Source organism: Protopterus annectens, chromosome 8.part1, assembly GCF_019279795.1.
Source record: "Protopterus annectens isolate FY-2018-M chromosome 8.part1, PAN1.0, whole genome shotgun sequence".
In the NCBI taxonomy this organism is placed as follows: domain Eukaryota; kingdom Metazoa; phylum Chordata; order Ceratodontiformes; family Protopteridae; genus Protopterus; species Protopterus annectens.
The window spans coordinates 147,366,070-147,379,714 of record NC_056742.1 but is presented as its reverse complement, the minus strand read 5'-3'; the positions used below and the strand labels follow the sequence as shown (position 1 = coordinate 147,379,714).

The window sequence follows — 13,645 nt, the reverse complement described above, 5'->3', positions numbered from 1 at the left end:
AGTTTAGAGATTGCCTATGTCCTTGTTAATAAGGTCCATAATGATTCATTCCATGGCCTGGCAGATGAGGCTAGTCGAGCTTAAGGGCCAGTAATTCCCAGGATCGGTTGATGGTTATTCTTCTCCACAAAGGTGGAGCCACAACCCCGGGAACTGTCGCCCTATAAGCCTGACTAGCTTGGTCTGCAAGGCTATGGAGCGCATCATCATGGAACTCATTAACAAAGACATTGGGAACCTCCAAACACTGGACCCTACCCAGTTTGGCTTTAAGGGCAGATCATGCCTCCTAAACCTGGTGGACTTCTTTGAGACAGTTACCAAGGCTGTAGACGAGGGAAAGGTGGTACACGCAGCCTACCTAGACCTCGCTAAGGCCTTCGACACCATTCCCCATTCTGGTATTGTAGACAAGCTCAACAGCCTGAACATAAACCCCTACATCATAAGATGGGTTGCTAGCTTGTTCACAGACAGAACCCACATGGTGAGAGTTGCGGGAGCTAGGTCCGACTCTAAACCGGTTACAAGTGGCATTCCCCAGGACTCAGTCCTACGATCCCTCCTCTATGGCATATACTTCTCAGAGGTACAGGCAAGCACAGGAGGACTATGGCTGACCAAGTTCACAGACGACTGCAAACTAGGGGCTATAATTGACTCTCCGGCTGACACAAACATCCTCCAAAAGGGTCTCACTGAGACGGATACCTGGTGTCAAAATCATGGCCTCAAGCTAAATGCCAAAAAGTGCATAGTCATCTCCTTTGGAAAAAACAAAGTACCCATAAACTACCACATAGGTGGGTAGTACCCTAAATACAGAAGATGTAATAAGGGATCTGGGGACCCAAGTAGATAGTAATCTCATCTTTGATAATCACATTGCCAAAGTGGTTAGAAAATCCTTCTATGTGGCCCACCTAATCACAAAAGGGTTCACATCCAGATCAAAAGAAGTCATTGTGCCCCTCTACTCATCACTCATCAGACCCATCCTAGAGTACAACGCCTCATTTGGGATGTACCTTACAAGACACTTGCAACAGCTGGAAAGACAACAGAAGTACCTCACCAAGAGGATCACTGGTCTCAAACAGATGCCCTATGCAGCTCGACTGAAGAAACTCCAGCTGTACTCTGTTGCATACCGCTTACTCAGAGGTGATCTCTGCCTGACATACAAGGCCATGTCCAACCCAGAATTGATGGACATGCTCCACCTAAAGAAAACCTTATCCCCTCGAGCCACACGCTCTAGGGATCTAAACCTCACCACAACAATAAATAGGACGTGTTGGAAGGATAGATTCCTGGACCAGAGACTTCCCATGCTTTGGAACAAAATCCCAATCTACCTTAGGCAGAGCTCCTCGCTAACACTCTTCAAAAGAAACCTTGACGAGTGGATGTGAAGCAGAAAGTTTACCCCGGGGATCACTTCAGTGGCTCTGCTGGACAGAGGCACAGGGAACTAATCTAAGGGGGCGGCGAAAGCCAACACATTCTGGTTAGGCTTATAAATGCCTTCGGGCAGATAGCCTAGTACCAACCTATGAACCTATGGTCCACCTTTGTGCAGAGGGATTACTGTTGTCCTCCATTCCACCAGAACATGCAGTTCACAGTCTGCAGTTAAAACTGATCCAAGTGGGTCTGCTAGGCCATGTTTTAAATTGTTTAAAAGGCAACTTGAGATGTTATCTGGTCCCATTGATGGCATGTTTTTGGCCTTGGAGAATATCAAGGTGACGTACTCTTTTGAGATAATAGGCTAAGGAATGGTGGCAGGTATAGTTTGGAGGATGACTGGAAGGGATGGGGTGATGTGTTCAATTTCTCTCACTCTCAAAGGCAGAAGAAGGTCAGTTGAGAGTACAAGTGCATACAAGGGAGTATCATGTAAAGTGCTGTTTGAATTATTCACTTAAGATTGATTTAGGAATTGTCTGCATGGATTACTGTTTTTTAGCGTAAAATACAAGGATGTCTACATTTCCACAGTCTATGGTTGTGTGAGAACACATTTCAGTGAAATCAGAAAACCAAAAGGACTAAAGTTTTGCAAGTGAATGAACTGAGGGAGCAACCCCCCCCCCCTCCGACACACACAGGCCATGCTGAGTGGGATGGGACTTATCTGCTCTCGTTTAATTTTGTAAACAATAAGCTGGTTGTCCGTAGAACCATATTCAGCCATAACCTCTACAACAGGGTGATGCAGAGTACTGTATTCACACAAAAAGTATTAGCAAAAAGAGATGATGGCCAGTTTATGGAGAAACTGATAGACTGGATAATGAAGGCAGCTCTTGAATTAAGAGGAGGGAATGCATAGTATAGTAGTTGTACAGAGATGAAAAACAAATAACCACTGCTTTATAGAGGAGTAATGGACTGTAAAATAAATGCTGTAAGGTGTACCTGAACAGTTTAGATAAAGTAGCATGTTGTAGCTGAATCGCCTGAAGCCGTTATTTACAGTAATTCTAATACTGGACTAAGTTAAGTACCTAATTATCCATTATCCGTGAAATATTTGTGTAAAGTACTTGATGTGTCTTCTATTACTTTAGCTTGAAATTTTCCTCCGTAATGGAACCACTGCCCATTTAATGTGTACTTTGATTACTCTGCAGTTTTTTTTTTTTTTTTTTTTATATACCTGAAATGTTCTTTATTTCTATGCTTACTTACTCTTACTACCATTATCAGCTTTAGCTATACTCTCTTAATCAAGGAGTTCATTTTTACTGTACCTACTATGTCTTATAGAATTCTTTAATTGGTTTATGTGGTGAGAATGTGAAAGACCTTCCTGAAAGCAGCAAAACTGAAGATCCATTGTACTAATCTGCTTTGTTCTGTTCTTCAGCACACGGAAGCCGACTGCAGCGATGCGCTGTATGTGCCCTCTCTATGATCGTAATAGACAGTTTTGGATTAATCTGGCATCTTTGCCTTCTCCTCGCACTAATCATGGAGTACTTTCAGCAGGTAGGCAGCTAATGTTTCATTTTGAAGTAAATGACAGCATTACACTTACAGTTAAGACACAGTAGAGCTTATCTGACTCTATGCTGGTGAATATCTTAATGAGGAATAACTTCTGTAACCCAGTTTTAGCCAATAGATGACCATTGAAAGCATCATGAAAATCAAAATAGTGCTGTTAGAAACCACCAGTAAAATTTCTCTCTGGTCAAGGAAGGGTCCGGGCACTTTGGAGAAATATCTTGGTTTACTACATTAGTCAGATTATAACATTATAGTGGTGCAGCTTCTCATTTCATACCTAGGTCATTGCTCCAAGAGCCATGGCATGGGATAGGGAATTGTTACCACTGCTGATATTTGGTCAAATTTCAGAATGTCTCACTGAAAACTGTACTGAAATAATCAGATGTATTCATCAGCATTGTTTAGTAGTGAGGATCTATTAACATGTTTTTTGTGCATAAGAAATATTTTGCAATAATGCTAGAATGTCAGATAAAATTTCACCCATTTATTTCTTCCTTTAAATGATTTATCTTTTAGAGCTCGGCTCCTGTAAGGGCTCTCAGCAAGAATTTTGCTGAGCAAGAAGAATGTGTTCTAACTGCTAGCTCTACGGCCATTCACTGATAGAGAGAGGATGTCAGACAGCCTATCTAAGGTTACTCTGTTCCAGGGATAATTGGGAGAGCTCCTTTCAAACTGATTTTTCTGAGGAGAAATATTTTCTTCAATACTTTTACATTTGGGAAGTAAAAATGGCTCAGTGGTGTATAGATGATGTTCTTCGTGTTTCACTGTTGCAGTCATAACTGTAGGGTGCTCCTGCCGGCAGGCAGCCCGAGGTCGGCCAGAATCCCAAAGTCTGGGTCCGGCGTCGGCTGTATAGGCTAGTACCCTGACGTCAGTATGCTTTGGTACATAGCCCTCAGCCGATGCCATCTTCTCCAGTCTTTCTTGCCGTGCGGTGGAAAGCAGCTCGCAAGTCGTTGGTTGGCGATTATCGAACAGCGTATTTGGTTGTTGTCGGTCCGAAGTTCTTACTTCTCTTCTCAAAGCTAAGTACCCGTTAGAATCTTTTCTTGTTCCTCCGATGTCAGAAAAAGTTAATAATTGTATAGCGTGTGGGAAACAAATACCTCATAAAGATTTCCACTCTTACTGTCTACCTTGCTTAGGCCCTGACCACGACGTTTCTTGTTGTCGGTTCTGTGCCAGGTTCAACTCTCGTACTATCAAGCGCAGGTACGATTGGGCTTTAAATTATTTTGGCAGACGCTTCAATTATAGAATGTCATCGGACACTACCGGAGTCCAAAAGAAGCGCAAAGACAAAGACAGGCCGCCGAGGTCCAAACAGGACTCGTTGCAGCTGGAGCCAGCGTCCGGTTCGGCTGTCGTCAGTGAGGCGCTTTTGGCAGCCCCTGTCGTCCGCCACTTCTGAACCGATGGCCAATACGGACTCCCATGGGGAGCCATCAAGGCCCACTATTTTAACTGCTGCAGGACCTTCGGACGTCGCTCCTTCAGATGGGTCCGGAACCGCTGTGCAGGTTCCGGCTTCTGAGGGGGTTTTCAGGCCTACTCACATTACTATTTCAAAGGCAAAGACAAAGACTCCTGTAAAGTCTAAAGTTCCAGCTCAAGCTGCTTCTGAATCCACTCCCAAGACACAAAAGCAATTATTGAGGATGGCTGAAGATTTGCTTACAATGATTAGGGGTTCTCACCCCCCTCCTGAGAAAAGGCCTCGACAGGATGTTACTCTGGATTCCTCTGACCAGGCTTCTGTATCTTCTGTTTCTTCCTCAGATCAGGACTATTCCTTTCCCCTTATGAGGATTCGGATGCTGAGGACTCTTTACCCTCGGCCTCCGCCTGAGGATTTTTCTTTGGGGAAACCCTGCATGAGATGAGGGAACATTTTCATTGGGAAGGACAGGAATATTCTGCTTCCAAGAAGAGGCTTAGAGAATTTCTTCTTCTTCCTCAGCATAGGCCTTTAGCTATCCCTCCTGTTTTGGACATTGTAGATGATGCTTTTTCTGAGGCTAATTTGAATCCTGATTCCATGCCTCCTGCTCCTTCTAAGCCTGATAGATTTTATAGGTTCCTGACTCTCATTTATTTTTATTTAAAACCCTTCTGGATCCTGAAACTATTTCTCAGGGCTCTAAGGCTGCTAAGGTTGCTACTTCTAAAAATCCTATTCCCTCTGAGAAGGATTCTCGTGCTTTAGACAGGTGGGGAAAAAAGGTATATACTTCTGCTACCCTGTCTGTAAGGGCTTTAAATTGCCAGTTTCATATGTTTAAATATCAGCAATTTCTTTTGTCTTTTAAAGCAAAAGCTTGCTTCCCTTCCTGCTTGTGCAGAGGATAAGGAACTTCAGGATGTTTTGCATGCTACTGAACAGGTTAACAAGCATAGCTTACATTGTGGTTTTGATGCTTTGGATGCTTCTTGCAGGGCTGCTGCCTCTGGTACTGTTATTAGGAGACATGCCTGGCTTCGTGAACAAAGTTTGCCTGAACAGGTTAAGGCTAAGTTATTAGATGCCCCTGTTCAACAAGATGTTCTTTTTGGATCTAAGTCTGAGGAAGTTATTAAAAAGATGGAGGAAAAGGCAAAGTCTATGCAGACTGTAAAAGATTTCTTGCAAGTTCAGCCTCCTAGATTTCCCAGGAATTGGCCCTCTAAAAATTGGTCCTTTCCCACGTCTGACAGGCCTCAAAGGGAAAGATATAGGCGCTCCAGAGGTCATGGTCAAGGCCAGGCCTCTTACAGATCTAGACAATGGACTGCTTCTTCACCTAGAAGGGGAGAAGACAGATCCCAATCTCAAAGAAAGCAAACTCAATGACTCTCTCGGTTGGGCTTCAGGACCCCTTCACCTGGACGCCCCTCTCGGAGGAAAACTGTCTCTTTACAGAAATTGGACTCATATTACCCAGGACAGATGGGTATTGGACGTGATTTTAAAAGGTTACAAATTCCACTTTCACACTTTGCCAAGGACTCACGGTTGGCCAGATCTGCCAAAACTTCAATGGTCAGAGGCCTTAACTCAAGTGGATGCTCTTCTGGCCATGAGAGCCATAGAGCCTGTTCCACTCTCGGAAATGGGAAAAGGGTTTTATTCAAGACTGTTTCTGGTTCCCAGAAAACAAAACTCTTGGAGACCTATTCTGGACCTTTCTGTGTTAAACACCTTTTGGAAATTCCAAAGTTCAAGATGCTTACTCTGCAACAGCTAATTCCAATGCTCTCTCAGGACGCCTGGATGGTGACATTGGACTTAAAGGAAGCCTATTTACATATTCCCATCAGACAAGAACGCAGGAAATTCCTCAGGTTCAAGGCAAGTTCGAGGCACTTTCAATTCTCTGTTCTGCCCTTTGGTTTATCTACTGCCCAGAGTCTTCACCAAGTGCCTGGCACCAGTAGTGGCTTACTGCAGACTTCAGGGGATCCAGATTTACCCCTATTTGGACGACTGCCTTATTCAGGCAGACAGCAAAGATCTTCTGCTTCAACATCTGGACTTTGTTCAACGTCTTCTCCTCCTACTGGGATTCTCAGTGAACATAAAAAAGTCACATTTGATCCCTTCTCAACAAATGGTATTCTTGGGAGCCCTCTTAAATACAACCTTACAAAGGGCCTTCCTCACTCCAGAAAAACAAATTCAGCTGGCTTCTACTTTCAACACCTTGGCAACTCTATCTCAGCTCACTGCAAGGAAATTCCTGCAGGCTCTGGGCTACATGGCTTCCTGCATTCTGTTGATTCCAAACGCAAGGCTTCACATGAGAAAGCTTCAATGGTATCTGAAAAGTGTATGGTCACAGCATTACCACGATCTGGATATTCTGATTCCTCTGATCCCCTGCCTTCAGAAGGAGTTCCTCTGGTGGTCCAGGGCATGCACTTCAAACGAAGGAAAACCTTTTCGTCTTCCTCAACCTACTCAAATCCTAACCACGGACGCCTCGGATTATGCTTGGGGAGCACACTTTCTAGACAATTGCCAGCAGGGAACCTGGACAAAGGACCATCTTCACTGGCACATCAATCTGAAGGAAATGTTGGCAGTCCAAAACGCCCTTCTAGCCTTCAAGAATCTTCTACAACCAGGCCCTCTGCTAATTCGCACAGACAACACCACGGTCATGTGGTACATCAACAAGCAGGGGGGTTCTCGAATCTACATCTCCAGGCTCAATTCATTCCAGGGAAACAGAATCTCTTAGCAGACAGCTTGAGCAGAAACATTTCAGATCCTCACGAATGGATGCTAGACACCAACTTGTTCAACAGGATTACTGCAGTTTGGGGATGTCCCCAGATAGATCTGTTTGCATCCCATCTCAATCATCAGCTGCCTCGCTTTTGCACCAGGTCCTTCCACAAAGCAGCTTGGAGAGTGGATGCCCTGTCCTTCAGCTGGAGAAGCCTTTCAGCATATGCCTTCCCTCCTCTTCCTCTACTACCTCGGGTATTACTGAAAATAAAACAGGACAAGCCCAAGTTCCTCATCTTGATTGCTCCAAATTGGCCTCGACAGTTTTGGTATCCAACTTTAAAGCTCCTGTTCTCGGGCCTCCTTGGATTCTCCCACTGAACCCTTCGCTTCTGTCCCAGCATCAGGGTCAGTTACTACATTCCAATCTCAAGACCCTTTGCCTGGCAGCTTGGCTCTTCAAAGGAGTTTGATTCCTTCTAGTCTTCCCAAACAAGTTTTGGATGTTCTTTTGGAAGCTAGACGGCCTAGCACTAGGAAATCCTATGCCTCTAAATGGAAGAGGTTTTCTATTTGGATGCAGGACCGAGGTTCTGATCCTCAGGTACCTGATCTCTCTTCTATTTTGCTTTACCTTTGAACTTTTATCTAAAGGACTTTCCTTTTCTTCCATTAAGATTCATGCTTCTGCTATCTCTGCACATTTCAGTTCTGATCCTCCTGTTTTTCTCATCCTTTGGTGAAGCAGTTCTTGAGAGGGGCAAAAATTTGCGGCCTCCAAGGACCCCTCCTGTCCCTGCCTGGGATCTTAATTATGTTTTAGAAAAACTTACTTTGCCTCCTTTTGAGCCTGCTGCATCTTCAGATATTAAGTTTCTATCCTGGAAGACTGTTCTTTTGTTAGCATTGACCTCTGCCAGAAGGGTCTCAGAGTTGCAAGCTCTCATGGCTGTGGAACCATACCTTATTTTCCATCAGGACAGAGTATCCTTGAGGACCAATCCTACTTTCATGCCTAAAGTGATTTCGAAAGTGGCTTTAAATCAGACAATTCACCTTCCCCTTTGTTTTGAGGATTTGGAAAGAAAGTAGGAAAGGATTTTGCATTCATTAGATGTGCACAGACAGTTACGATTTTACCTGGACAAGACTAAAGATTTCAGAAAGTCTAACCAATTGTTTGTTTCCTTTGCCTCCAGTTCTCTTGGAAAACCTATTTCTAAACAAACTATTTCCAAATGGATTGCTTATGGAATCAGATTTTGTTACACTCATCATGGGAAACAGTTTCCAGGAACCATTAGAAGTCACTCTACTAGAGCAGCTGCCACTTCTACAGCTTTCCTCAGAGGAGTCCCTACCAAGGATATCTTGGAAGCTGCCACTTGGAGTTCTGTGGATACTTTTTCCAAGCACTACAATCTCCCCTTGTTTTCTAAGTCCAGGGCAGGCTTTGCCTCTGCTGTCTTGCAGGGTATTCTTGCCTCCCCTTCTTCTATCTAAAGCCTCCTCCCCTTTTACACTGGTTTGGGATTCCACCCTACAGTTATGACTGCAACAGTGAAACACGAAGAACATAGTACAGTTGTGTACACCTACCATAAATGTAGATGTTCGAGTGTCTTCACTGTTGCAGTTGGGGTTTCCCTCCCTCCTATCCCCTTTTCCTTTTTTGTGGTGTATTTGTGTTTCCTTGTTGGATTCATTTTTGGTTTGTTGGGGACTTCTGACATCTAGGGCAAGAAAGGCTGGAGAAGATGGCGTCGGCTGAGGGCTATGTACCAAAGCGTACTGACGTCAGGGTACTAGCTTATACAGCCGACGCCGGACCCAGACTTTGGGATTCTGGCCGACCTCGGGCTGCCTGCCGGCAGGAGCACCCTACAGATGTTCTTCATCTCACATTGCTGCAGTCCTAACACTTGGGTAGTCCGCTGTCCCAGTCGGCCCGAATACCAAAGTATAAGGCTGACGTCGGTCAAGGCGCATTAGTCTGACGTCAGGACGTCAGGGTACAAATGCGCATGACCGACGTCATATCCTCAGTCTTTTTTGCCGCATGGTCCGATGCAGAAGCAGTATTGCGTGTGCAGGTTGGCGTTCTGAAATTTTCTGAAGTCGGAGTTTCAGACCGAATCAAAGTTGGCTAAGTACCCCGTTGGGGAATATTTTGGTTTTTTCTTGCCTCAGTATTTAACCGGATGTCAGAAAAAGTGAATAACTGTATTTCTTGTGGGAAACAGATACCTCATAGGGATTACCATACCTTGGGTATACCTTGCTTAGGGCCTGAGCACGACGTTGTTGGATGTCGCTCTTGTGCTAGATTTAACAAACGCACTATAAAGAGAAGATTAGACTGTGCCAGGTTAGTTTTTGGGAAGCGTTGTAATTATAAAATGCCGCCGGATGCTCCGGCGCTTCGTCTAAAAAGCGCAAGGACAAAGCGGCAAAGCCTAGGTTGGAAGAACCGTCTGTCCCGGACGTCGGTTCTTTAGAGGGCTCGGTGGAGCCAGAGGTTCTGCCAGAAGTTTCTTTGGAGTCTCAGGGGGAGACTTTACTGTTACAAGATGTGTCCTCTCAGGAGGTAGGCCAGGCTGAAGGGGCTTCTCAGGTAGCTGTTCTCCCCTCCCTTCCTAAGGTGGTTAGGCCCTCCCCTTCTGTTTCCAAGGCTTCTTCGAGAGGCAGGCCAGGTTTAACTTCAGTGGGTGTCTCTCCTAGTTCTTCAGGGTCTCTGCCTAAGAAACATATGCTTAAAATGGCAGAAGATTTGATTACTATGATTAGAGGTTCTATGCCCCTCCTGATAAGAGGCCTAGGGTGGAACCTGAGCTTGAGAGTTTTGAGCAGTGTTCGAGGCTTCTGAGTCTTGGCTGAAGACTTACAGGAGTATCCTCCTTATTCTGATTCTGATGTAGATGATTCTACTCCTTGCTTCTCCTCCTGAGGATTTTTCTTTTCAGAGACTCTTCATTCCATGAGGGAGCATTTTAAATGGGAAGGTCAAGATTTCTCTGATTCCAGGAAAAGGCTTAGGGAATTTTGTTTCTACCCCAGCATAGGCCTTTAGCTATACCTCCTGTTCTGGATGTGGTGGAAGATGTTTTTGCGGAGGCTTCCCTGAACCCTGATTCTTTGCCTCCTGCTCCAGTTAAACCGGATAGGTATTATAGGGTGCCTGAAGCTCATAAGTATCTTTTTAAGAGTCCTAGGGCAGACCCAGAAACTGTTTCTCAGGGGCCTAAAGGTGTTAAGGCTTCTGTTGTTAAAAATCCTATTCCTCCTGATAAAGAGGCAAGGGCTTTGGATAGATGGGGAAAGAAGGTGTATACTTCTTCCACTTTAGCCATGAGGGCTTTGAATTGCCAGTTCCACATGTTAAAATACCAAAATTATCTCCTTTCACAATTGAAGTCTAAGGTGGATGCTCTGGCGGAAGGTATTGAGTGTAAAGAGTTGCAGGATTTAGTTCATGTTTCTGAACAGGTGGGTAAGCATTCCTTGCAATGTAGTTTTGATGCTGTACAGGCCTCTTCGAGAGTGGCTGCCACTGGTTCTGTTCTTCGCAGGCACGCCTGGCTGAGGGATCAGAATTTAGCTGAGCATGTTAAGACAAGGATTTTAGATGCTCCGTTACAATCTGATGTGTTGTTTGGTTCGCCTGTGGAAGCAGTTTTAAAGAAAATGGAGGACAAGGCTAAGTCTATGCAGACTGTTAAAGATTTTTTGCAGGTTCAGCCTCCGAAGTTTAGTAGAAATTGGCCTACTAAGGGGTGGACATATCCTTCTTATGATTCCCAGTCTAGGGGTAGGTCTAGACGTGGTAGGGGCAGAGCTCAAGGTTCTTTTAGGCCTAGAACAGGGAGTTCACCTGCTCAGTCTTCTGGTGAGGGCAGGGGTCAGTCCTTTCGTAAACAGACCCAATGACCTGCCTTTTCAGCTGCCAGAGCCTTCTCGTCTGGCAGCACCTTTGGGAGGAAGGCTGGCACTTTTCAAAGAAAATTGGAGTTTAATTACCCAAGACAGATGGGTATTGGATATCATTCACCACGGTTACAGGTTTTATTTCCATACCTTGCCTCCTTTCAAAGGCATGCCAGACATTCCTCCTCTACAAAGAAAAGAGGCTCACAAGCAAATTTCTGTGTTACTCCAAATAGGGGCCATTCAGCCGGTTCCTGTGCCAGAAAGGGGCCTAGGATTTTATTCTCGCCTGTTCCTAGTACCAAAAAAGGGGAACACGTGGAGACCAATTTTGGATTTATCTATCCTCAACACTTATCTGGACATTCCCAAGTTCAAAATGTTGACGTTACAACAGCTTTTACCTCTGCTGGGCAAAGATCACTGGATGGTAACTTTAGATCTCAAGGAGGCTTACCTTCATGTACCTATCAGACTAAGTTGCAGGAAGTATTTGCCTTTTCGAGCTGGGAATTCCCATTATCAGTTCTCTGCATTGCCCTTTGGCTTATCTACTGCGCCCAGAGTATTCACAAAAGTTCTGGCTCCAGTGATAGCTTACTTCAGGCTAAAAGGAATACAAATCTATCCTTACTTGGACGACTGCCTGATTCTGGCTCAAGAAAAGGAAGACCTTTTTCAGCATTTGGAATATGTGATAGCAGTGCTAAGATGCCTGGGGTATTCTGTGAACGAAATAAAGTCCAGTCTCGTACCCTCTCAAGACATGTGCTTTCTGGGTGTGAGACTGAATACAGCAACCCAGCTGGCCTTTTTAACCCCGGACAAACAAAAGAATCTTTCCCTTTACTTCCATCAACTATCTCTTCAGTCCGGGCTGACTGCAAGGACAGTCCTTCAAGCCTTAGGGTTCATGGCATCTTGTATTCTGGTGCTTCCCAATGCCAAACTGCATATGAGGAAGCTGCAATGGTATCTCAAAAATGTATGGACACAGCACTGCCAGGATTTGGACACTGTCATTCAAATAATACCTTGCATTCAAAAGGAATTTTTGTGGTGGGCTCAGGAATGTCACCTAAACAAGGGACTCTCTGTGACCCGGCCAGAGGCGAGTCAGATTCTAACGACAGATGCCTCAGACATAGCTTGGGGAGCTCATCTGAATGGAAAGTGGATACAAGACAAGTGGCCTGCCAGACTACAGCATCTACATATCAACATGAAGGAGATGTTAGCAGTCCAGTTTGCATTAATGGCTTTCAAGGAGTTACTTCTTCCAGGGCAGGTGTTGATTCTAACAGACAACACAACTGTCATGTGGTACATCAACAAACAAGGGGAACACATTCTTATCCTCTATGCAGGCAAGCAATGATTTTGTGGGAGACTGCGCTCAGCTTGCAACTAAATCTTCAGGCAAGGTTTCTGCCGGAGCACAGAACTCCTTAGCAGATGTGTTAAGCAGGCAAATCATGGATCCCCACGAGTGGAAACTGGATCTTCATGTATTTCGAAATTGACAGTGTCATGGGAACTCCAGACATAGATCTGTTCGCTTCTCCACTAAACCACCAGCTGCCAAAGTTTTGCACAAAGGTTTCATCACACAGCTTGGAAAGTGGATGCTCTTTCTTTCAGTTGGAAAAATCTTCATGTGTATGCCTTTCCACCTCTGCCTCTCCTCCCAAAGGTACTCCTAAAGGTCAGACAAGACAAGCCAGGGATGATTTTAATAGCTCCAGATTGGCCTCGGCAACACTGGTACCCATTACTGAGGAGTCTGGTAAGGAAGCCTCCATGGCCTTTACCTTTGATTCCACACCTATTGTCTCAGAGGGACGGTCATCTACTCAATGTCAAGCTTCACTCTCTTCATCTAACAGCCTGGCATATTCTGTTTTGAACCACAGCAGGTCTCAACTTCCTCAACAAGTTTTGAATGTGATTATGGAAGCCAGAAGACCTAGTACAAGGAAAGTGTACGCAGAAAAATGGAAGAGATTTTTATTTTGGAGTGCAGCAAAGGATTTGGAGGTTTCTGAGCCTAATTTGAGTGTGGCTCTTCAATATCTTACTGAGTTATTGGACAAAGGTTTGTCTTTCTCTTCCATTAAGATTCATGCTGCAGCAATTTCAGCTCACTATGATTGTGACCCACCATTGTTTTCTCATCCTTTGTTCAAGCAATTTCTTAGAGGGGCAAAGAATATAAGACCCCCACGAAGGGCTCCTACTCCTGCTTGGGATCTCAATTTTGTGTTGGAGAAACTCACTCTACAACCTTTTGAGCCTGCAGCTACTGCTGAGTTGAAATATTTGTCATGGAAGACTGCTTTTTTGTTGGCCATTACTTCTGCAAGAAGGGTTTCTGAATTGCAGGCCCTTATGGCGGTTGAGCCTTTTTTGATTTTCCATAAGGATAGGGTATCATTACGCACTAATCCTTCCTTTATGCCTAAGGTGGTTTCTAGTGTGGCT

General features: G+C 44.7%; 1 protein-coding gene across 2 annotated transcripts in view; it reads left to right on the top strand.

Annotated features, from left to right (window-relative positions):
• The window catches only part of GAN (gigaxonin), a 1,111,762-nt gene that overhangs the window by 486,569 nt on the left and 611,548 nt on the right, over positions 1–13,645 (top strand). For both annotated transcript variants that reach the window (XM_044081792.1, XM_044081791.1), the window contains exon 5: positions 2,876–2,997. In XM_044081792.1, coding sequence (XP_043937727.1) covers positions 2,876–2,997 — 122 coding nt within the window. The remainder of the gene's footprint in view (positions 1–2,875; positions 2,998–13,645) is intronic.